We start from the raw sequence: 25,028 nt of genomic DNA on the forward strand, positions 1-25,028 counted from the left end.
TAAGGCCAAACTGGACCAGGCTTGGAGCAATCTGGGATAGTGGAAGGTGTCCCTGTCCATGGCAGGGGGTTGGAATGAGAAGAGCTTTAAGGTCCTTTCCAGTCCAAGCCACTCTGTGAATGCATCCCTACTTCAGGGCAGAGTGCCTGGGCAGGGGCAGCTCCCAGCTCATTCAGGCTGCAGATGAAGGGTGAGAGCAGAAGATGAACAGGGGGTATATGCAGCTTTTGCTTTCTGTGTCCAGGACATGCCCAGACACCTTTTCCCAGATCCCCTGCTCTGCTGGGGCTACACTTGCTTCACCTTCAAAGTCTGACAAAGTCTGGGCTGTCTCTGATTTCCCATATGAGGGAAGCTGGGAGAGGGAAGGAGCAAAGAGAAGACAGGAGAACAAAGTCACCCTCACCTGTCCTCTCCAGTGCTCCTCCCAAAGGAGCATCACAGCCCTGAGCCTGTAGACTCCAACACAGCACTACTGCAACTCCTGGTCTTCAAGAAAACCTCCTCCCTGCCCTGGTAGGACCAGGCACCAGGGCAAAGTAGCCCCAGAAAACAACTGCATGGTGGTAAGTGGAGCTGAGAGGGCACAGAAAGCCATGTCTGAGGGGGCAGCTCCAGCAGGAACCAGCCCCAGCCTTGTTCCTCCAGCAGCACCAGAGCAGCACTGGGCTCCCCACTGGGACACACTCCCAAAGGACCTGCTGAGAGGTGAGACTGTGCTTACAGGAGAGCACAGAGACAGCTCAGAGGGGTCCAGCCAGCACCTCAGCACCCAGACAGCTCCAAACTCTTTCTTTTTACACAGGCCAGTGCCACCTCAACAGCATCAGACAGAAGTGAGCAGATACAGCTTGTCTTCTTGCCAACTGATACATTCTCCACCAGAAAACGGTCTGCTAGGAATAACAGGGGCCACTCACCAAGGAACTCCCTGCAGCCAGAAAGACTGAACAAAGTCACCTGTGCCCTGGTGTCAAACACCACCACCCTGAGTCTGCACAGCTAAAATGATGAAGTCAAGCACCCATGGAAGGGAACCTCTCCTTCTGTCCTGGTGCAGCTGCCATGGACCTGCGTCCAGGTCTGAAATATTCACTGGGTCTCCCAAAGCCTGCAGAGATGGGCTGAGCTGACAGGCTGAGAGACACAACTTGGGATCTGAAGATTTCTGTTCCCAGAGGCAATTCATGGAGCAAACAGCCTTGGTTACATAATGCAGTGCTGGAGAGCATGTGGTGCTGTGGAGCACGGCCACTGGAGGGATGCAATGCTCAGAGAGGAGGAATGGCAGAGAAGCCCTTCCTGACCACTCCAGGAAAACAACAAATCTGATCCCAACCCTGGCTGGCTGGAATGCCACCCAAAGCCACCTCCTCTGGGATGTGGCCTGGACCAAGGAGGAGCAGCTGATTCCAGTGCCAGCAGCAACAACAGTCACAACACTCACTGGGAAGGATTTTAGGAATGGATTTACCAGGAGCTGTGACTCAAATCTGGAGCAGCACAGCAATGGCCCCAACCCAAGCAGGAACAGAGCCCCTCAGCTTTTCAAGCCCACCCCAGTCCCACCATGACACTGCCCAGCTGGGTGGGGAGACCCCCCAGTGCCCCTGCAGCCAGAGCCAAACCTGCCAGGGCTGCATGCTGTCACCTCACTGGCTCAGTGCAAAGCCAGCCAGCTGCCCACCCACTGGGCTCCAAAATAAGCCCAGGCAGCAGTGGCAAGCCAGATCCAAAAACAGTCTGTGCAGCCAGAAGAGGGATCAGCAGGAAGGGAGGGATGAGCCCTTCCATGAGACACGGATCCTGCGCCTCTACACACTAGGCAGGTGGGTAAATCCAGTCTCACACAGACACTGGACCTCCCTTTCTCCTGCAAACAAAGAACACCAAGTGCTTGATTCTGCCTAAACACAGCCACTCAAAAAGCAGATTCCAGTGGGACTGTGCCCATGGGGTCCCTCTCTTCTATTACTGACCCAGCTATTCACCAGCAGCCACTCCTCTCCATCCATCCCTCCACTCAGAGTTCCAACAGCAATGCCAACCACTGCCCATATATTTCCCAGCCTAAAGCCCCACTCCAAAGTCCTGCAGCTCCAGGAGGGACTTGCTGGTGGTGGTTAAGGAGTTTGTATCTCTGACAGAGAAGCTACACCCACACCAAACCAAGCTGCACAGCACATGTGCCTGCAGACAAGGATGAGAAGTCTGTGACATTCTCTTGTTTCCTGGAGGAACATTTCCCATCATCTTGCAGTGAAGGTTCCACATGATGCTGAAGTACTTGGAGATCACTAAGAAATAAGCAAGGTGCTGTTCCAGAGGGGACAAGCAGCTTCCCAAATCCCTGCAGAGAACAGCATCTTGCCCTGATGGCCATACCAGGTGTCACTCCCTGCCATGTGAGCACATCCCAAAATCAGCCTCTCACAACCTACATTTTAGTATGCCTTGGCTCCATCCCCATGCCTCATGGGAACTTCTTTCTGAATTTCCAAATTAATCTTAATAAATTCACAGCCCTGGGTTACAAATAGCCTCTGCATTAATGAGCAGGTTCTCTGTGGCTTCAGAAACACAGGAGGGTGGGGGTGAGGCCACCAGCACAGACAGCCACAGGCAGAGCAGCTCCAGAGGGGGCCACCAAAATGGTCAAAGGGCTGGGACAAGGGGCAGTGGGGTCACACTGGACATGGGGAAGAAATGTCAGACAATGAGGGTGGTGAGGGGCTGACAAAGCCCAGAGAAGTTGTGGCTGCCCAGAAGTGTTCAAGGGCACATTGGACAGGGCTTGGAGCAGGTGGTCTGCTGCTGTAGATTTAAGGTGTCCCCCCTCCAAGGGTGTGGAACTGGATGATCTTTAAAGGTCCCTTCCACCCCAAAGCACTCTGTGATTGAGTCTGTCCACCTCCTAAACACACCACAATGCTACAAATCACTCATTTCAGATTCATGTGTGGGCTCCTCTCTTCCTGTCCAAACAATTCTTGGTATGACAAACTGAATTCTCTACAATACCAAGGCAAAATAACATAAAACAAAACCAGAAGCACTTCCAATGTTCTGGATGATTCTGGACGTCATGGGAATGTTACCACATCTTGTTCACTGCAGAACTCAGACTTTTAAATAGATTACCATGCTTTTAGGCCATAAGTGCCCTTTGCAGCCCCAAGTGGACCCATGCCACTGCAGCAGCCAGGAGCACAGCAGCTCTTCTCTGAACACCCCTAAACTGCAACATCTTACAGTGAAAGTGCAAGAGCCTGGAGGATTATTGACCTGAGACATGAACTCCCTTGAGAAAATCCCTCTCTTCCAGGCTTGGCCAAGGAAATTTTAGCTGAGGAGCAGCTGCCAGGAGAGGCGAGCCGGAGACAATTTAGGAAGGGCCAGTCCTTTCAAGAAATTACAGTATCTACTGATTTGACATAGAGCAATGTGTGTGTGGGCACCTTCCTGGGACCTCTAGGCACAGTTCCACAAGCAGACATGGAATTGCACTGGGAAAATGAGAGTGGGTGGGAAAGGGTAGATGACCAGAGAGAGACCTGGTCTCAGTTTTCCAGCCTCGAGGCACTGGGAGCATGAGCAGTGCTGGAATGGAATGGAATGCCAAAATGGCCTGCAGGCATCCTGCAGGGTCAGACCTGCAGCATCCAACACCCCTGTGACACCAGCATCACGATGGAGGTGGGCAAAGGACAGTCACCTGGGCTCAGTGTTGCACTGAGGGTGGAGCTTGGGGCAGATGAGCTGTTCCAGTGCTGCCCCTCAGCAGGTGAGCCTGGGCAGGGTCCAGCCCCACTCTGCAGTGCCCACACAGCCCAGCCCTTGGATCCACCTGCTCCACAATAAAGGCTTTGCTAACAATGAAGCTGGAAAGCCTCTGCTGACCTCACCACCCTCACAGCAGGCTCTAGAGGACACTGCTCCCACCTGGGAACATGGAACCACAGCTCTCACAGCTCTAACTCTGCCAAATCCCCCAGACACCCAAACATTGCCACCTCTTGGGTGCTCAAATCCCTAACTCCAGCTCCTGGCATCAAACCTCTTCAGTGGAAGGCAAGGCTGGTGAAGAAAGAAGTCTGGAAGGGACAGAGTCTTTGACCAGCAAGCAACAGACTGAGCCAGAGATGGGCAGCTGGGACCTTGCATCTCTGTCCTGGAGACAAAGAAGATCCATAACATTCCTGGGCCCAAGTAATTGACATTTGCTCTGCTCCACCTTATCCACAGACTTTCCCAGGCAGCTGAGGGCAAGACAACAGCCAACCACCACAAAAACAGCTAGTTGTTCTTCCCAGGCTCCACACTGCCCCATCCTTTCAGAAATTCCCCTCTGGCAGCCTCACTGGACTCTCACCACCTCTCCAGGTCTCAAAGGCACCAGCCATCAGGCAAGCCCAAGCCCTCCCTCACATCCAGCCATGGCCACCTGCAGACACAGGGGACTGGCCTGGCTCCAGCCACCCCAGCAGTGCAGCCACTTGCCCACAGCACACACAGAGCTCACAGCTCACTCACTTTCATCAGGGTTGGGTGAAGCCAGAATGGCGCTGTGCTTCCTTTTCACTTCTTCCACATTCTCCGAAATTTTATCAATGAAGCCTCGAATTTCTTCCACCTGTGAAGTGAGACAAGACAGGTGGTCTGCAACAGATTGACTTTTGGAAAGTGAAGGGATTATAATACCCTATTCCAAAGCAACCACGGCATGTCTGAACCACAGCAAACATCCTCCTGGATAAACATTTTTCCAGCTTGAAACTATAGCACCACTGTGGAATCAGACCTTCTCCATCCCACCAGCCAGCTCTGAGTCACAGCAGTGTAATACAGACTGTATGTCCTGTATTCTTTGTGATACACTGATAAACTTGTGGGATTTATATAAATCAGCATCAGATTGATTCCCAGTTCTGCCTCTGGCAGAACTCTGCTGAGACTGCACAAGCCAGGCTGGTAGCAGCTCAGTCCCCCATGGCTCCTTGCTCCATGAACGCTCCAGAAATGCCCAACTTGATCCTCACCCCACCCCATTCCAGGGAGGCCACATTTTCCAAAAGATCCATTCTGGCATTTTCCCTGCAATTCTGTGCTACAGGAAGACAAAAGCATCTCCCAAGAGGGGAAACCTCTCCTGTGTTCTCTGCCTGCCAGGCTGCTTACCCTCTAACTCAGTCTTCTCCTTCGGCTCACACCACTCCTTTGCTCATCTTCCTCCACCTGCACATCAGATTTATCCCAGTTCCCACTCCATTGCCTGCACAGATCCTTTTTAACACCCCCCACACACATGCCATGCTAAGGGTGTGCTAAAAATCCGCAAGCAGATCTTACAGCCACCCACATGCCAGAAGACAACCTCTTGTTTGGGAACGGGAGGCACAAAATTAAATCAATCCCATGCAGAGACTGCTGCTCTGCAGAGGTGCTCTGGGGAAAGGCCTGAGAGCTGTATGTGAGGCTTTCCTGCTCCCACTGCCTGGGCAACAGCCTCACTGGGTTCTGGAGGAGCAGGGGGAGCAGGAAAACATCCATAGGGCAGCAGGGCCTCAGGTCTGCAGGGAAGCCAGGTTCCTGATGTTCAGCACTCAGCATAACCCTGGGCATCAGCTGAGCAGCAGCAGCCAGGGCAGGACCTTCATCCTCATCCCCAGTGGCTGCAGGAAGCCTGGACCATGCACAACCTGCCCTGGTGCCAGCAGAAAGGTCTGAACCAGCTTCAAACTGCACTGGAGGAACAAACCTGCTCAAAGAACTCATCCATGAAACGATCCCGGTCCACACTGACGGTGACTTCATCATCATCATCACTGTCCTTTGCCTGCAACAACACAGAGAGAGAGGCATCAATGAGTGCTTGCTGCAGAGTTCAGAGCTCTATTTCAGCAGCTCTTCTGAGGCACCTTCCCCTTCTGCAGTGCTCCCTTGCTCCAAGGAGGTGGGACAAACATTAGCCAGAGTGTGGAACATCCCAGGCACTGCCACTGCAAGCCCCCAGGACCCTGAGAGAGCAGAAAACAGACACACCCAGCAGTGAGGGATGGCCAAAACACCTTGGCAGCCAGTGTCCCATGGCACAACCTCTGCAGTGAGCATAGGACACAGCTAGGGACACCCCACATCCATGGAGTGGGAGCTTCAAGGGCACCCTCAGCCCTGAGTGAGCACACTGGCTCTGCAAGGAGCAGGAATGGGAAACACCACAGATTCCACAATGGGAAACACTAAGATGCTGCAGTGGCAAAGCATGAGGGATGTCATGATGGGAAACACAAGGGATGTTGAGACTGGGAAAGCACAAGGGATGCTGCCATGGGAAAGCATGAGGGATGCTGTGATGGGAAAACACGAGGGATGCTGCCATGGGAAACACAAGGAATGCTGCCACAGGAGAAAGCATGGGCGATGGCGTGGTGGGAAAACACGAGGGATGCTGTAATGGGAAATATGAGGGATGCTGCCACAGGAAACACAAGGAATGCTGCCACAGGAAAGCAGCAGGGAAGCTGCAATGGGAAAAGAGAGATGCTGCAATGGAAAAACATGAGGAATGCCACGTCAGGAAAACATAAGGGATGCCATGATGGTAAAAACAAGGGATGCTGCCATGGGAAAGCACGAGGGATGCCGTGATGGGAAAATAAAAGGAGCAGAGTGCAGGAAAGGTGGGAGCAAACAGATAACACAGCAGAACTAGTAAAGTCACAGCAGGGAAATGAGGGGTTGTCCTTGTCTGTAGAAGCATGTGTGTCATTGTCACCAGAGAAGAAAACACCTCCTGTCCCAGCAAGGCGGGGGATGCAAGCTCTCAAGGGAAGAAAAAATTACAGTCCTCCACATAAGGAGACATTTAAAATATTATTATCCAAAGCAGTTGCATGACGGAGGAAAATGGAAAATTAACAGGTTGGAAAAGTTTCTTCTTACTCCATCTTTACAAGAGAGAAGAAGCCAGTGGAATGGAGATTTAAGACAGGACTGCCCCTGCTCATCTCACGATGATTTCTTTTTGCAGATGCTTACACATTACCCCATGGTCACTCTGCACTACCACAGTCTCCAGAGAGAGCACTCTCACATTGAAATAAGCCAGATTAAATACCTATCCTACCCTCTAAAATTGTCTTTCCACCCTACAGTGACTGATTTGGGCTATATCATCCAGAATCCTCAGCTTTCAGCCTTGCCACCACTCGTGGCATTTTTTGCCTAGGTAACAGTCATTCCATTCATGGTTATCCAGAGTCCTTGTAATCAGAGAGCCTCCACAATTCTGCTGAAAATCTTATCCTGACAAGGAAAATCAGGCATGGTGCTGTTCTTACCCACCATTCTGTGGGCACAGAAAGCTGTGCCCTGAAGTCTGAAATTGTGTCCATGTGTGGCCCACAGCCACTCAGGCCAGGAGCTGCCAGCACAGTGAGGCTGGGGCATGGCCAAAGCTGCTGGCCTGGGAATGGGTTGGCACATTTAAATCCCTCCAGTGATGGAGACTCTATCACTGCTCTGCACAGCCTGTTCCTGGGTTTCACAACCCCTTCTGTGAAGACATTTTGCCGAATATCCAACCTGAACCTCCCCTGGAGCAACTCAAGGCCAACTCTGCTTGTCTTGTCATTTGATAACCTGGGAAAAGAGCCTGACCCTCACCTGGCTCCACCCTCCTGTCAGGGACCTGCAGAGAGTTAAGAAGGTTCCTCCTGAGCCTCCTTTTCTCCAGGCTGAGCCACCTCAGTTACTTCAGCCATTCCTGCTCCTCCAGACCCTTCCCTTGCTCTGTTCCCTTCTCTGGATATGCTCCAGCCTCTCACTGTCTTCTTTTTCCAGGGGCCCAAAACTGCCCCCATGATTTGAGATGCCTCAGCAGTGCCCAACCCAGCCCAGGGGATGGTCACTGTCCTGGGGATGGTCACTGTCCTGGGGGATGGACACTGTCCTGGTCCCACTGCTACATATGAGCTGGTACCAGCTGGGACTGTACAGTCCATTCTGCATCAGGCAGAGCCAGCTTTTTCCCTGAAGCTTTTTGCTTCCAAAATTCTGCAGCTTGCTCACACCAGGTCCACACCACCTCTCCCACCCCCTCCAGCAGTCACAGTCTGGCACTGAGAGCCAGAGCAGTGCTCAGGCTTTGGGCAGAGCTGGATACATGACCATATCCAACACGTCCCACCCCTCCCCGGAGCCAAAGGCAGGATTTGGCTGCGGGCTCTTTTAAATCCTTCCTGCACACCAGTGCCACCAGACAGCCCAGTCCCTCCTCCTGTCCCCTGCCACCACTGCTCCAGCCTTGCTCAAAGCCATCTGAGCACAGTGACAGCTGTCACCCCCCCAGTCCTGACCCCAGTGCTGACTGTGCCATTCCTTCAGCCAGCAGCAAGCCTGGCTGAAAGCTCAGGTCCACTTGGGGTCAACAACTGGTTCCAAAGCAATGTCCAAATATGCTCCCAGAGCATCCGAAGCACTCACCCAGCACTCACAGCATATGGGAGGAGGGCTCACCATCGAGGAGGTCACAAAGAACCATGTCCTAAAGCTAGGAATGCATGGATAGATCTTTGCTATAGAAATACAAGTACCATCCATGCTCACATTCCACTTCACACATCACACATACCTGTTAGGTGAGTGCTGTGCTTGACTTTCTGTATCAACAGCTTTTAAGCATCACACACTTTGTTGGGTGGTACTGAGAGCAGATTGAACAAGCAATTACAACACAGACCCCCACCTACACCCCCCAGGATCATGGATAATGCCAACAGATCCTGGGGACACATGCTGTGAGTGATGGAAGATGCACCTGCCAGTGAAAACACCACCCTGGATGCGTGGTGCCAGGTCAGGGGATCTCCCTTCCCCACCCTGCTAAGCCTTCCCATATCAGGGACAAGGACATCCACACCAGCCCCCACAGATGGAGGGGCTGTACACACATCCTGCTGTAGGTCCTGTCACCTCATCATGCACCCAACAGGACAGATTACAGGAAGGAGGCAAAGGGAAGGGGGCTGAGAGCACCCAGTGAGGATGGAACGGGGGAATTCTGGTGGGTGACAAATGGGACTTGACCCTGCCATGGGCACTGGCAGCACTGAAAGCCAAATGACTCCTGGGCTCATCCTCAACAGTGTGGGCATCAGGGGAGGGAGGGGATGTTTCTCCTCTGCTCCACTCTCCTGGAGCTGCCCCCAGCTCTGGGGTCCCAGCACAGGACAGTGGTGTTGAACTGAGGGTGGAGTCAGGACATGGGGAAGAAATGTCAGACCATGAGGGTGGGTTGCCCAGAGAAGCTGTGGCTGCCCCATCCTTGAAGTGTCCAAGGCCAGGCTGGATGGGGCTTGGAGCAACCTGGGATAGTGGAAGGTGTCCCTGCCCCTTTTTGTAGCCTGTGAGCAGAGTATTTCCACTGTTAATTTTAAATGCAGGCTTGTATATAAACCAGGAAGGCCAGGGACTGGCAGCAGAGGAAGAACAGCAGGAGAGCAGGTACCTGCCAAGATGCTCTTCTCCTTGTCACCTCTTGCTTGTCCCTTCCACATCTGAAATAGGCCTGGCTCATTGCCCAAAGAATGCCACACCCCTAGACATCCTATCTGTGCTTCCATATCCAGAAATCCTGAAGGAAGGGACCCACCACCCATGGAAAGGGTTTTTGCCAAAGCCACACACAGCCCTGTCAGAGGCACTCATGGCTGAGGGCAGACCAGTCCTGGGAGCACAGAGGCTGATGGACAGGCAGAGAGATGTTATTTAGGGCAGGCACTGGACAGGCAGAGTGGCACAGAGCCCAGCCAGAAGCCCCATGAAGAGGAAATTACACAGATGGAGCCTGCTGGTCAGGAGGGCACATGTCACTTGTCACTCCGGGCTGGAGAAGGGCACCATCTGTCCAACCCACGTCACTGGAAACACCCTCAGTGCCACACTGCCTCCAACCCCCCGTGCCAGGCACAGCATCCCAGCCCAGCCCCTGAGCCAGCAAGCAGCAGCCATGTCCCCTAATGGGGGACTGGGACTGGAGCCAGAGGAGATGCCCCTGGGAGAACAGCTCATGGGATGCAGGGCACTGATGGATCAGCTGCTCCCAGCATCTCCCTCCACTCTGGCCCTCACTGCTCTACCCCAAGCTTGAGGTGTCTCCCCATGATTAATTCTCCTGCAGAAGTCAGAACGAGACCAAAACATTCCAAAGGAAATGTCAAGTATCACACAGCATCCCAGCATTCTGGCTTCACACACCCCAGCTGTGAGCATCCCAGGTTTCCAAAGTCACATGAAAAGCTCCTGTCTCAGTCAAAATTATCTGCAGGTGCTGCTCAGAACAAGCAGCAAACAACTCCCCAGCCTGGGAACTCACAGTGCTGGGCACACCATCCTCCTGTGTCCCTCCACTTATGCCTCAGGCACTGTCAGGCAGCACCAAGGACCCAGGGCTTTTCCCCCACACAGGCTAGGTGAGGATAACCCTTCTTTTGAAAGGTTTTTATTTCTCCAGTGTGCCAGAGGCCAACCAGTGGCACCACATGTGCCCTGCCCCAGCAGCTGGGATGGCTCTGGGAGCTGCTGCCTCTTCAGTGCTGTGAACAACGGGAGCTAGATGGGGAGGGCAGGTCAGTCAGAGCTCCTCCAGCAGCTTTCAGAGCCTCACAGGGTTCAAAGTGCCCTCCACAGGGGCCAAAATCCCAAGTGGAGGCAGAGACCAACTGTGAAATCATCCCTGACAAAAAGGAGTAGCAGATGGGAAGACATCCAGGGCCCCGGAGCATCCTGGCTCTGTAGATTTTGTAACCAGGACATGCTAATAAATTTATTATTGAGGAAATTACATTCCTGTGGTTCCAATTCACCCCATTCTCTCTCCAAGCACTTTTTGAAAGAGGCAAAGGAGCACAGAACACCTGAAAACTTGCTCTCCTCCAAACAGCAACACTGACAGGGTGGGCTGTGCAGGCCACAACCAGGTCTGTGTCACCTCACAAGTGGCCACATGCAGCCCCAAGCTCCTGTCCTCTCCTGTCAGTGCTGCAGATGGATTTGACCATGTCCAGGGAGCTGGTGCAGGCAGCAGAGGCAGGGCAGAGGAACAATGTGCTCAGCCACTGCTGGGCACATCTGAACCCAGACACATCCCTCTACCAAGCCCTGCTGGCACATTTTCCTAGGAGACACCTGTGTCCAAACAGGCAGTGGGCCCTCGCCTGCCTCTAGCACCCCATGGGGCTGTGGGGTCAGGCCATGCTGCCTCCCACCCTACCAGAGACAAGGCAAGCCTCACAAAAGCACAAGGGAAAGAAAAAGGCACAGCAGATGCCACCCCCCTTTTAGGGACCACTCAGTTAAGCAAAGAAAGGCTCATCCCTGAGATGCAGGAGGCTGCTCGACAGTTTCACTCCCAGGCTGCATCTGTTTGTTTTTATTTACCAACACCTCCGTGCTGCTCTGCCCAGCTGAAGAGATTCCAGCCATCTGGGCTTGACTGGCTTTGTAAAATGATGTCCTTTCTGTAGCAGGACCAGAACACGGCAGGATGCACAGACTGCTCCTGGGGATGCCCCTCAGCAGCTCTGGGTCACGTCTGGGATCGTGTCCCCACACAACTGGGGTCCAACACCCAACAGCAGTCACCTTGCTCCCCACATCCAAAGCCCCCAGCCCAGGGCACTGCTGCTGACACTGAGAGCTCCCAGGGCAGCTCATTCTGGCATGCAGCTGTGCAAGGAAGGACAAGGTCAGAATAACTCAGCAGAGAGCAGCACTGACATCCCAGCCATCTCACAGAGCCTAAAGGACACGTAGGAGAGCACAGAGACACCCAGGTCTGTGCAAACATCCCAGCCTGGCTCTGGGATGCTTGGCAGCACAAGGGCAGCTCAGCACAGCCTCACCTGGATTAGGTCCAGAGCACACACAGATCTCCCACCCACCAAACAAGTCCCTCACCCTCAGGCTGCCCTGACCTCCCCATGATTCAGGCTTTAGGCATCTGCAGCAGCTAAAAAAAAACCCTTCAAGCAGGGCTGAAGTCCTGCTCCTGAAGGTTTCCAGGGAGGTGGTGTCAAGGCTGAGGATAAGGACAGCCAGAGATATGCTCCCAGGAGACAGCCCTGAGGAGCTGAAGCACCAGGACCATGGTTTAAACCACCCATGGTCTCAGCCTCAACCCTTCTTGCAGGCCATATAATACAGCTGGGCACTATGATCAATTGGCCCCTCCATGGCACACAGGCCCCAAACTCAGCTGTGTCTATTCCAGTATTAAATTCAGCTGGCAGCCTGTCACCAGTGGTGTTCTCCAGGGATCAGTGCTGGGGCCACTCCTGTCTAATACCTTTATCAATGATGTGGACAAGGGGATCAAGGGCACCCTCAGCAGAAGACACCAAATTGGGTGAGATGCTGACCTGCAGGAGGGATCTGCAGAGTGATCTGAACAGGCTGAATCAATGAGCCAGGGCCAATTCTGAGACATTCAATGAGGCCAAGTGCCAGGTCCTGCACTTGGGTAACAACAAACCCATGGAATGCTCCAGGCACAGGACAGAGTTGCTGAAAAGCTGGGAAAGGCCTCGGGGTGCTGGCCAGCAGAGCTGAACATAAGCCCAGGTGGGCAAGAGGCCAATGGCACTTGGCCTGTATCAGATATAATGTGTCCAGCAGGACCAGGGCAAGGATTGTCCCTCTGTGCTGGACACTGCTGAGGCACCACAAACCTTGGGGTCAGTTCTGGGCCCCTCACAAGAAGGTCATAGAGATGCTGGAGCATGTCCAGGGAAAGGCATGGAGCTGGGGAAAGGTCTGGAGCACCAGGAGCAGCTGAGGGAGCTGGGGGGCTCAGCCTGGAGAAAAGGAGGCCCAGGGGGGAACTCACTCTCTACAGTGCCCTGACAGGAGAGTGGAGCCAGGTGAGGGTCAGGCTCTGCTGCCACAGAACAAGGGACAGGACAAGAGGAAACTTGCCAGGGCAAGTTTAGTTGGATACTGGAGAAGAATTCTTCACAGAAAGGGCTGTCCAGCCCAGCTGCCAGGGCACAGGCTGTGCAGGGCAAAGGTGCAGTCACCATTCCTGACCAGACTTAACAGATGTGTAGCTGTAGCACTTGGGGCTAGTGCTGGCCTTGGCAGTGCTGCAGAAAGAGCTGATCTTAGAAGGGTTTTCTAACCTAATCAATTCTGATATTCACCAAAACCAGCCCACACCTTCCCATTAACAACTTTGTTTATTAATAAAAGTTGACTTCAGCATCCAGAAACATCTGCATCAGTCAGGTGGTATTTCCAATTTCCAACACCAGCAGTGCAAGGGAGAACAAGATTTCCAAGAGTTTTATCCTTAGGTGCTGGCTTGCATTCCTGCAAAATAATTCCCAGCCTTTGGCATAAAGCCCAAGCCTTCTATCAGAACCGTGATTACTCTTAAACTCAGTTTTAAAAGGAAACAGGTAAAATTTTCCTTAACTCTGAGGAACAAGCATCACAGGTAACAGAGTTGCCACCAGTCCTGGAGAGGGCAATGAGCAGAACTCACTGATCTCCTCCTGTAGATCTGAAGCATGGGCAGCACAATCACCTACTGGAAAAGTACCTGTACTTTACAGCCAGTACTTCAAAAATTTATAGTCATGGCTGAAGAATAATTTGGTTAAAAACAGACTTAAATAATCTGAGATTAATTTCTTAACATCCTCTAAGTGGCATCATCATTGTTACAGCTCCTATGCAGACCAGAGCTGCCCATGGGCAGCAGAAGGATCTGCAGGCACAGCACTCCTCTCTTATCTCCACTCCATTCATCAGGGTCAGCACTCAGAGAGGTCTGTGCTGGGATCATCACTGTGCTTTGCTGTCTGCCAATGTCACCAAGCCCTAGTGATGCCCACCAGTGACACTGCAGTGTGTCCTAGGAAACTGCCAGAGAGAAAAGAAGGAAAGCCTCAGGCAGAGAAGGTGACACAGACAGCACCACAACTCCCCTGGCTGTGGGATCAACACAGTCTGCAAAAGGGTTATCCCTCAAATCCCATTACCCCACCTACAAACAGGCACTCATGGAATACACTGATTTGGAATAGACCTACAAGGATGCTCCAGTCCAAGCCCCTGCCATGGGCAGGGACACCTTCCACCAAACCAGGTTGATCACATGGTCATGAAAGCTCAATGACATTTTTTTGGTGCTGTTGTCTAGACCTTGTAAAAGAACCTCAGCATCATCCAGGTGAGACACTGATCCTCAAAAAAGGCAAAGGTCCTCTGGAAACCAAATACAAACAGTCATTTCATACACAAACCCAAAGCCTGACAGAACCTGATAGAAGATCAGCAATGGCAGAGAAAAAGGCAGTGCTCATACTGGAAAACCTGCAGCACACATGTGCAGAAGTACAGCAGGATGGAACTGGTCACTGCAGGAGTGTTCTTCTGAAAACCCACAGGACAGTGAGCAGAGAACTTCATTTTCTGTTATTTCCCATTAAAAGAAACCTATGTCTGCAATATTCACCAGAATAGTTCAGTCCCACCCTACAGCAGATTTTGATGCTGCACAGCCAGGTCTGTTCTCTGCCCCCGAGTGTATCCTGAGGTGCCTGTGGATGCCTGAGGAGGAGGAGGCAGCAGGGAGGACAAACCTCCTGCAGAAGGAATGTGTTGGCCAAGAGCAAATGAACACAATTTGGGGAGGAGACTTGGAATTCCACAACCAGTCAGGAGCTGGTCTAGTGGAAGATGTCCCAACCCATGGCAATAGGGTTGGATGACATGGTTCTCTAAAGGTTCCTTGGCAATTGAAGGGAAACTTTTCTTGAGCCTGAGCTCTCCAGGGCTGCTGGAGCAGAAGGACTTCCTGTTCTCCTCTGGATGTCCCCAAGAAGAGCTTTGGGCCAGCATACATCCTGGGCTTCACTCACTACTTCCATCACTCCTGCAAAAGGTGATGGAGGAAGAAACTCTCCTGCCAGGGGAGAGGAGCAGCATCACTATGGAAAATACTCAAAGTATCACTGAAAAAGGTTGAAAGATGTTTCAGAACATCTCTCAAGTGGGACCTGAGCACGCAGAAGTCTGTCTGCTGTCTCAGCCCTATCCCTGGAAGGAGGGGGGAGGAAGGCCAGGCCAGAGAGGGCTCAGAACAGTCTGGTCTAGCCAAAAGTGTTCCTGCCCATGATAGGGGTGTTGGAACCACATGGTCTTTGAAGGTTCTTTTCTGCCCAAACCATTCTGTGAGCCCATGACATACCCCATGTTTTAGCCTGTCCCCTGTTCACAGCCATGTCTGCTCCCTGATTTGGGGGCAAAAGCAATGCCCATACTTCCAACACCAGCCCTGGTTCTGGCCACTGCAGGCAGGGGCTCAGGCAGAGGTGCAAGCAGCCTGTGACACATCACCCCTGGCCTCTCCCCTTCTTTCAGTTCAGCAAAACTTTCTACTCCTTGTGCCACCACAGTTGCCTTGTTTCATATTCTTCCTAAGCAAAGACAGCCTCTTTGGCTTTGTGCCTGCTCTGGTCCTGACACAGCATCACTCCATCTCCATTTCCCATGCTGTCCTCTGCTTGCCCTCCCCTCCCCAGGCATCTCCTCCAGGATCATCCTGCAGACACCATGGCACAAGGACACTCCCCTGAGGCAGGTGTGCTCAGGTCACCTGGAGCCAGAACAATACCACACACTCTGTTTTCATGGTCTTCCACCCGGGCTCACTTTCCTTCTTTTTGCTAATATACATAATTTTCTGGAAGAAGCAATTTATCACAGTACTTAGCTTAATGAGCCTTACTGTACATGTTCTGCCTGTAGTGATAATTTTGCATATTTCCTGAGAAATCTTGTTAACGGGGAGATACATGGCAAAACAAACATTTGTACAGCTTCCGAGCAGCTCACACACAAAGACACTTCGGTTATAACAACAGGGGTGAGACTGAACCCCTTTGGCTCCAGCCTCTCAGACATCCCATGCACAGCTGACATATCTGGCTGCATACTATCTCTCTTATCACTCTCTGGTGCCCACAGACTGAAATCAGGTCCCAGTGGGTCACGAGTATTCCTGTATTCCAGTTGACTTCAGTGGAAACAGCAAACCCATGCACCAGACCTGAAGCTCCCCAACACACACCCAGGGACCCTGGGGCTCAGAGCCTCTGAGCTCTGTCTGTCCCTCAAACCCCATCCATCACCCCACCAGGCCCCTCCCAGGCTGGGGACGTGACACACCACCCAAAGCTTACCTAGAGTCTGGGCTTTGCCTGCACCATGTTTAAAGCACAGAAAAGGGTTTTCCCAGTTTTTGGTTTGCCCTACCATGGTGTGACTCCACTGCTGTGAACAGCATCCCCGTGGCACAGGGACACCCAGGACCCCTCAGCTGCTGGGGAGAACAAACATCTCACACAGGAGCATGTGGGGCTCATCTACATCACTCCTGTCACCTTTTTCTGTCCCAGCTGCCCAGCCCAGCAGACGCCAGGAGTGAAGACTGACCGGCATCTCACCCCTCCTGCTCCAGGACCCCAAGGGAGCAGGCAGAGCAGCTTCCCTGCCCCAGTGCTTGCCCCAGGAATGCTCTTAAGGGCAGCCATGATGTCTGACCTGCCACGGCAGCTCTGCTCCTCCCCACACCCAAAAAACGAGCATTTCAATAATGCTAAAGCCAGCCAAGCCAGCCAGAGCAGGCGGCAGTGAGCCACAGACACGGCACAGCCACCGGCTGTCACCCACCATGTGACAGCCCCACTCCCGACTGGCAGGGACACAGGACAGCTGAATTATTTACACGACCCTTCTGGCTGAACACAAGAGCTCAAAAGCACTCATGGCAACGAAAAGGGTTAAAAAAGGAAAGGAAGATGGCATCTGAACGAGTAAATATATTCATCTCCAAGGTCTGCAGGGACTTCTGCAGCCGGGGGGTGCTGGAAAAGATGGAGACACACACAAGACCCGACCTCTGCAAAGAGCAACTGTGGTCGACTTCACATTTGTGCCCCCAGGAGAGAAAGCCTCAGTAGGAACAGTTTGGAATTAAGAGGAAGGGATGGAGTGAGGTCATGCTGTGAGTCCTGGGGCACTGCTGCAGATTTCACTGCCACAGGAGGGGTGGGGGTGGATCCACAGAGCCGGACCTGGAGCCCACCTTGCTTCCTCTCTCCTTTTATTTTTAACACCCATCTCCCACAACTGCCACTGGCAGGAGGCAGCACTGGGAGCAGGGACTTGGCTGTCAGGAGTGGGGATTCAGCCAGCTGGGGAGGGCAGTGGCATGGCACAAACACACAAACATCACTGGAGAAATGCGCACAAGAACAGCTGCTGGAGATGAACAATGGCCACGGGAGGAAAGCGCACCACCAAAAATGGGCCCTGCCAATGGCTGGGGGAGTGCAACTGCATGGCTCCTTCCAACCTAAAGCACTCTGTGGTCCTGTGACACAGGCACATCTCCCTTACTTCCTCCCACTCCCAAAATAACATTCAGAATTATTGTACCATTTAGACCTGTGTGACATCCTGGAAATCCCAACGTCTCACTCCAACTGAGCTGTCAGCTCCATGGCAGGATGGAGCACCATAGGACAGACACTCACAATCCTGCATGCACACACCATCTCATCAGGGTTCCTTTTGGGGGTGTTGGGGAACGGGATCAGCTCCAGACCTACTGCAGATGGGCAGGAAAGACCACTCATAGCCACAGCTGTGACACCTGCACAGAAGCTGCTGTAGACAAAGCTCTGCTCAGCCTCATCCAAGGATCCTGCACGGCCCACCCTCAGTTGCTCTCCTCCACAGCTAGAGGACACGTTTCATCTGTAAGTTAAATTTCCTGTCCCTGGTTCAGAGCAGACCTGGGGACACTATACCCACAAGGGCACTGAATAAGCTCCAGCAAGTCTGATCCAAACCAGAGCTGAGATTCAGAAAAGAGCTGGGATTAGTATTTTGAATTTCAAGTACCATTTTAAAAATCCCATTAAGACATGGAGCTCCTGTTCTGTACAGCAGTGACCGCCCTGTCTCTCCTCCTCTGCTCCAACAATGCCAGCTCTTTTTTTATTAATCCTTCTTTTTTATCATCCCTGGCAGAATTTAAACACTGTATTAACATGAGAAGAATTGATACATGCTATTAATGAGGCAGCAGAGAGGAAACAAGTTCAAATGCTCCTGCCTCTGTGTCCACTGCAGCATCTCGCTCCTCCCTGGTGTCTGCCACCACCAAGGGTGTAAATCCATGCTGCCTCACTCACTGCAGTCCTGCCAGGACCCACTCATATCCGGGGCAGATGCATGCTCAAAAGCATTCCTCCATCCCCAGGAGTCCCCAGGAAAAATGCTGCACCCTCAGCATGAGGCTGATGAATAAGGAGCAGCAGCAGGAGTGAGGTGAAAACACATTTTATTTTTCTTAAGGCATATTTAAAGGAACAGAGAAATTTTAAAATACTCCATGGCATCACTTCTCAGCCAGCACTGGCTGCCAAAAGGACATTCATGAGGCTTCTTTTTACTATTATTATTAAAAAGCCTGTTTTCCAATCCCATTTCACAGCCTGTGCTGGTGGTGGAGACAGAGCCCCATGTTTGGGTGCTTTCCAGGCAGAGTGGGGAGGCAGCTCTTGGGGGAGCCTCTTCCTCCTGCAGAATCCACAGCCGCTCCCGGGCATCTACAGCCAGCCCTGGGCATGCAGAGCTGCCCAATCACCCCAAAAGCCACCCCATAACCTGACAGCCACCCCCTCAGCCCCTTGCTGGCATCACCCCAGCTCCATCCTCCTGCTGTTTTTCAGACCAAAGCAAACTCCCAGCCAAGTGATGCTGGTGAGAGCTCCGATGCCCGACCACACTGGACACCCACAGTGGTCCCCGCTGCCCCTCGCCCTATGGCAGAGCCTTCCCCACGGGACAGACCCCCCCTCGAAACCCCAGGCGGCTCTGCAGTGCCAAACGTGAAGTAATCTTAAAAAAATTCACAAAAAAAAAAGCCCCTAACCAAACATGAAAAAGCAGTAGAAGGAGGACCGGGGGTGGTACGGGGCGGGGGCTGGAGCACGGCTCCAGGATCTCGGGCTCTGCCCCTCCGGGCACTGCCGCTGGCCCCAGAGCCGGCCCCAGGCGCAGGCAGCGGCACACCGCGGTCCCGAGGGGGCAGGAGGGGCTGGGGAAGGACACGGGGGCTCCTCCACCGGTGCTCCGTGCGCGCCGCCGCCTCCCGCCGCCCGCGCTGCGGGGCCGCGGGGATTCCGCACCGGCTGCGGCCGCACGCGGAGCCGGCGCCTCCCGCGAGCACGGGTCACGGCGCTCAGCCCCGCGCTGCCGCGGCCGCGGGCGCTGCTCGGCCCCGCCGCAGCGGCTGCGCCGGAGGATGAACACGCAAAACGGGAGCGGCACGGTCCGGCTGAGCACGGCACGGCCCCGCCGCCCGCGGGCAGCCCCCGCCCGCCCCGCTGCAAATGCACCCGTACAAATACGCGTCTGTATCCGGGCTCCCCGCGGCGATGCTGCCCGGCCGCCGCGGCCCCCGGTACCGCGCAGATCGCCGCTCGCACCGCCCGGCGCCGGGGACAGCCGGAGCGATCCGCGGCGGCGCGGGCAGGAGGGGGACCCCCTCTCCCACCCCGACATCCCGGCGATATCCGGGGGGCTCGTCCCCTGCGACCAGCCCCCGCCCAACCCCCTCGCCGCCGCGCCGCCGCTCAGGGCAGGGCGCTCCCTGCCCAGGGATGGGGGCCGAGACGGCTTGGGGCGGTCCCCGATGGGGGCAGAGGGCCGCCCGCATCCCCCGCACAGCCGGCTGCGCCCCGCACTCACAGCGCGCAGCTCCCCGGTCCGGTCCTTCATCCTCGCCCCGCTGCCGCCGCCGCTGGGAACGGGCAGAGCGCGGGGAGGGGCGGGCGCGGAGCATGCGTGCAGCGCGGCGAGAGGGGCGGGGGGACCCCGGGGGGACCCTACCATGATGGGGGCACCGGCAGGGGGACACGCACACCGCGGAGCCGAACTGCGGGCACGCGGCACGGCGGGGGTCACATCGCGAACGGGGCAGGGGAGGGGCACAGCCGGGAAGGTCACAGCTACAAGGGGATGTCACCGGGGGGTCGCGCCGGGGGGCAAGTGAGGCGTCACGGCTGCGGGTCACACCCAGGGGACCTCGCACGTGGGGGCGTCACATCTCGGGGAAGGGTCTCACCGGGAGGGGGCCACGCGAGAAGGTCACAGCTGCGGGTCACACCCAGGGCATCTCACGCTTGGGGACATCGCATTGGAGCGGGTTGGCACTTAGGGGGGCCACAGAAAGAAGTGACATCTGGGAATAACATCGGGAGGGATCACACCTGAGGAGGGCGTACCTGTGGGACATCACATCACGGTGCTCTTCAGGGTGTGGAGGGATGCACAGCAGGGCAGCCCCAAGAGCAGGGTCACTCTGGGTGTCCCAGGGCGGTGGCAGCGGTGCTGGGGCTCCAGGAGACAGCAAGGTTTGGGGGCTGGCTCTGCCCCCCAGCCTGGGGACAAGCAGGGCATGTTGGCGGATCCACCCTGAGGACCCCAAAACCTGGCTCGCAGGGAGCGGAAAGTGTCAGCGGGGCTCAGACAGATGGTGCCAGTTTGGGGAAACCGGCAGTGTCGGGGAGACGCCCCTCTGCCTCCCCGCTCCAGGGAAAAAAGGAGCGGGATCTCCCATAGCCGGGGCCTGCAGCTCCTGGGGCCATGGGATCCAGCCGCAGGGCCGCGGGTCGCAGTTCCCGCAATCCGCCCGCGTCCAGCGTTCCTGGGGTGCCCAGTGCTGGAGTACACCTGCTGCAAAGGCTGGGGCCTCGGCCAAACCCAACGCAGCTCACCCCTCACAGCCCCGCACACCCTTCACAGCCCCGCACACCCCTCACAGCCCCGCACACCCCTCACAGCCCGGCACACCCATCACAGCCCCGCACACCCATCACAGCCCCGCTCACCCCGCACAGCCCTCACAGCACCGCACACTCCGCATAGCCCCGCACACCCATCACAGCCCCGCTCACCCCGCTCATCCCTCACAGCCCCGCACACACCGCACAGCCCTCACAGCCCCGCACACCCCTCACAGCCCCGCATAGCCCCGCACACCCCTCACAGCCCCGCACACCCATCACAGCTCCGCTCACCGCGCACTGTCCCACGCACCATGCACGGCTCCCCCGCCCCGCACACCCTGCTGACCCCGCACAGCGCCATTAACCCCACACAACCCTGCTAACCCCGCACGGCTCCATTAACCCCCCATAACCCTGCTAACCCCGCACGGCCCCATTAACCCCCCATAACCCTGCTAACCCCGCACGGCCCCATTAAGCCCCCACAACCCTGCTAACCCCGCACGGCCCCATTAACCCCGCGCTGCCTCTCCCTCCCCCCGCAAAGGTGAACCCGGCCGGGGCTCCGAGCGCGGCTCTGGGGCGCGGCGCCCCCTGGCGGCTCCAGACACAACCTGCGGAGCTGGTCTCCGGTACCCCCGGTACACCCGGGACTTTGGCACCCCCGGTTCCACCTGTATCCCCTGTACTCCTTGTATCGCCAGTAACCCCGGTATCGCCGGTACACCCGGTACTCTGGCACCCCCGGTTCCACCTGTATCCCCTGTACTCCCTGTATCGCCAGTAACCCCGGTATTGCCAGTACACCCGGTACCAGCGGGCGGGTTCAGGCTCCCTTCCCGCTCTTCCCGGGACAGCATTGCAGGATTACACCAGGACCGCCCAAACATTCCCATATTATCCCATGCGTGTTCTTCCCCAAATTACCCATATCCATCTCTTTCCCATCTTTGCTTCGTCTCTAAACCATCCCATAATAAACTCTGTGCTGTCCTCCACATCCCAAACTTATTTCATTCTTCCAGACAGCTATGGCCCCTCTCTCTCCAACGGTGCTTTGACACCCTGGGCTGAGGCTGTACCTGGACAGGGTCTCTTCCCCTGAGTCCCCACTTGGGTCCCTATCTACCCTCGTGCTTCTGTGCTCCCCCAGGCTTGTGTGGATGGGACTTGTGTGGGGTGGGTTGGTCCTGGCAGGGACCCAGCCAGGCACTATTTGGGCTCCCCTTCCCATCAGTGTCTCCCCATGTGTTCTTCCAGGGGGGCAGAGGAGCTTTATTGCACATCCCAGCAGTGGGATAGGTCCCAGTGCCAGAGACTGGCTGAATTCACTCAAGTGACAGGAGTACTGTGGACTTCCAAAAGACGTCACCTCAGACTGGGAGCCCACTTTCTCCCTGCTGTGGAGGCTGGACACATCAAGGAGCTGTTTCTCCTGCCACCAGCTCCTCTCAAGAGCAGTGCAAATTCCATCCCCAAGGCCATACCTGCACACACAGCCCCTCCTCTAATGCAGGAGAAGCTGAAGCAGTGGGTGCAGATTGCCCAAAGTCCTCCCTGGTGCCGGCAGCTCAAGCACTTCCTCAGCCTCAGCCCCTTCTCCAACTGCCCTTGGGATCCTCATGGATGGCTCTTGGCATGGCACGTGTGCCATACCCCTGCCACAGGCTGGGTATGACGTGGGGAGGAAGGGGAGCTGTGCCATGACTTGGAGAAGCTGAGGCAGGGCATTCAGAAAGGCATTGGATGAGGGTGGAAAATTGGGAAGAGCTGTGCATTGTGGCTGAGAAAGTCAAAATGGGACAGGAGAAGGTAAAGAATGGAAAAAGAGAGGGTACCAAGCAGAAGGAGAGGCAATTCAGCCTTTTGAACACAACAGTGGTGGGAAAAAATCAGACATCAGGGCTCTATTTCCAGCAGTGAGTAGGAGAAGTGGACATTCACCTGTTTACAGCTCATCTCATCTCTTATTCCCTATCCCATGTCCAGAGAGTCATGGATACAAAAGCACATGAGCAGGAAGGAACAAGATCTCCCAGGGGATGGCAGAGTGGGACAGGAACCCTCCAGAGAAACAATAACCACCTGAAAGGAGCCACAGGCTCTCTCCAGCTCCTCAGCCTCCAGCAGCAGCCTGACAACATGCTCAGGCACAAGCTGCCACTGCCAATGCCCCACACTGGAAAATTTCCTACAGAAAAAAGAAAACATATGATAGGGATGATCTGTATTCTCTGTCTTTATATAAGGAACAACATTTGAAAAACAAGTTGAAAAACATTTCTCAAGTTTTTCACAGATGAGCATTTGTCATCTGTTACGCTGCCTGAAGAAATTTGTGTGTTAGACCTTGATATTCAGCCTGACCTTTCTGGCTTTCTAAAGTCACATTAAATCATGGGAAACCCACCTTCCACACCTTCCCAAAAGCTGATCCTCTCTTTCTCAGATCAGGAAAGCTTGAAACAACCTGGAATCGCACACCTCCAAGCCAAGTTTCACTTTCACGCATTGTAGAAATCCTGCCAACTGTTGTGAAAGTCAGATGATTTTAAGTACAAGAACTTCTGAATAAATTATAGAGAAGTCTGATTCCATCAGTCCTTTCTGATATTCTGTGTTACTCTAGAAAATGATTCTGACAGATGAGAAAGGGAAGCATCTCCAGCCTACACAGCACTAGGGCTCACTTAAAAACCTGCTCGAACCAAAGCACTGAGGGATATTCAATCAAACCAAAGCAATCGTTTCAGTGCAGGAACAGGGCACATGGACACTTATTTCTTGACTGATCCAATGAAGTGGGATTTTGCTCAGGTCAGCTCTACTGTGCTGTGCATTGAAATATTGGCATTAACTGCAGAGAATGTGGGCTGCACCTTGGGAGAACAGTGAGCATTAATAAAACAGCAGCAGGGAGTGAGAGGCAAAGCAGCCCAGAACTTCCCTTTGCTGCTGGAAGCCCTCCTCCAATCCCATGGCTAAAATTAAAACATATTGACCCAACAATCAACCTCCAGTAGAGATTTAATAACGACCACTTAAACCCTGTGGTGCAAATAAAATACTCCTCCCCTCCTCACACTCCAGCCAGGGGCAGGACAAATCTATGTAGGACTCCTCCTGGAGCTGGCAGCTCCATACATCCCAAATCCTGTCTTGGTGTACATCCCACCATCCTTTCCAAACCTCTTCCCAAACCCCAGAGTCCTTCCCAAGCTCCCCTCCTGGAGCACATTGCAGTGTCCTCCCCAAAATCCCATCCTGGTACACATCCCTACATCCCAGCATCCTTCACAAAGGAAGGATGCAACTCCTGGTGCACATCCCCAGTCCTGGGATGGGGCCAAGCTAAAGTGCCCTTTAAGATTTCCTGGCAAGTCCCCAGTTTGGAGTTATCACAGCCCAAATCTTCCTCCATTGAGACCAAAACCCATTCCTGCAGTCTGACTTTGGTGGGAAGCTGTTCCAATCACGTGAATGACTCATCTCTAGGGTTTTTTTTCTGTTACATTTACACTTTCTCCTGGATGCTGATTTGTATTATGCAGGCTCTTTCAACTGCCCACAGCCTTTTCCTCCACCAAGCTATCACTCCTGCCATTCCCTTTTGTTTGCACAGCTCATTTAATCCACCCTGGAAGGCCCTGAGGGCCTTTGGGCTGAGTCCTGCCCCCACGCAGCCCAAAGCACGGTAAGGCTGCTGGATTCAGCTTCAGACAGATGCCCATTCAGCTGGAAGTTCAGTTGGCTCTCAAAAACCCATCATAGCTCCAGTCTGCTCAAAGGAAGAAGCAGACAAAGCCCCAGAGAAACCAGCTATGCTGCTGCAGCTGGTGTAGTCAGAGCTGGGGGGCTCCCAGCCATTCAGAGACCACCAGATCTCACTGCTAGACCCACTCTGGGACCCTCAAGGATCTGCAGCAATTCCTGCTCTGTGCCTGCTGCAGGCTCCTCTTGCCCTCCCCTTTCAGTTCAGGGCTCCCCCATCTCATTAATTCATGTCCACCCATCCCAAGCTCTTGTGCACCCACAGCAATCCTTCCTCCCACTCCTCCTGCTGAGTTTCCCTGTATGGCACTCCTCCAGTGACAACTGTAAGGACACTTCCATGCAGTGATGGCTCATGATCCTCACAGCTCCAGGGAGGACACTGGTCTC

At 54.3% G+C, this 25,028-nt stretch overlaps 1 protein-coding gene across 3 annotated transcripts in view; it reads right to left on the bottom strand.

Moving 5' to 3' along the window:
* STX1A (syntaxin 1A) overlaps positions 1-20,613 on the bottom strand; it is a 65,517-nt gene extending 44,904 nt beyond the window's left edge. The window contains exons 1-3 of one of the 3 annotated variants that reach the window (XR_013776651.1): positions 19,828-19,894; positions 5,759-5,836; positions 4,534-4,633 (exon numbers count right to left, since the gene is read on the bottom strand). Coding sequence is in view for 2 of the 3 variants with exons in the window: in XM_079324933.1 (XP_079181059.1) it covers positions 4,534-4,633; positions 5,759-5,836; positions 19,828-19,857 (208 nt within the window). In the remaining variant the exon portion in view is untranslated. Of the gene's footprint in view, positions 1-4,533; positions 4,634-5,758; positions 5,837-19,827; positions 19,926-20,363 lie in introns of those variants that run through there. The other 2 variants (XM_079324934.1, XM_079324933.1) reach the window with 2 other exon arrangements.
* Between the last annotated feature and the right edge of the window lie 4,415 nt (positions 20,614-25,028).

The sequence above is a fragment of the Erithacus rubecula genome (genome assembly GCF_903797595.1).
Source record: "Erithacus rubecula genome assembly, chromosome: 22".
Taxonomy (NCBI): Eukaryota; Metazoa; Chordata; class Aves; order Passeriformes; family Muscicapidae; genus Erithacus; species Erithacus rubecula.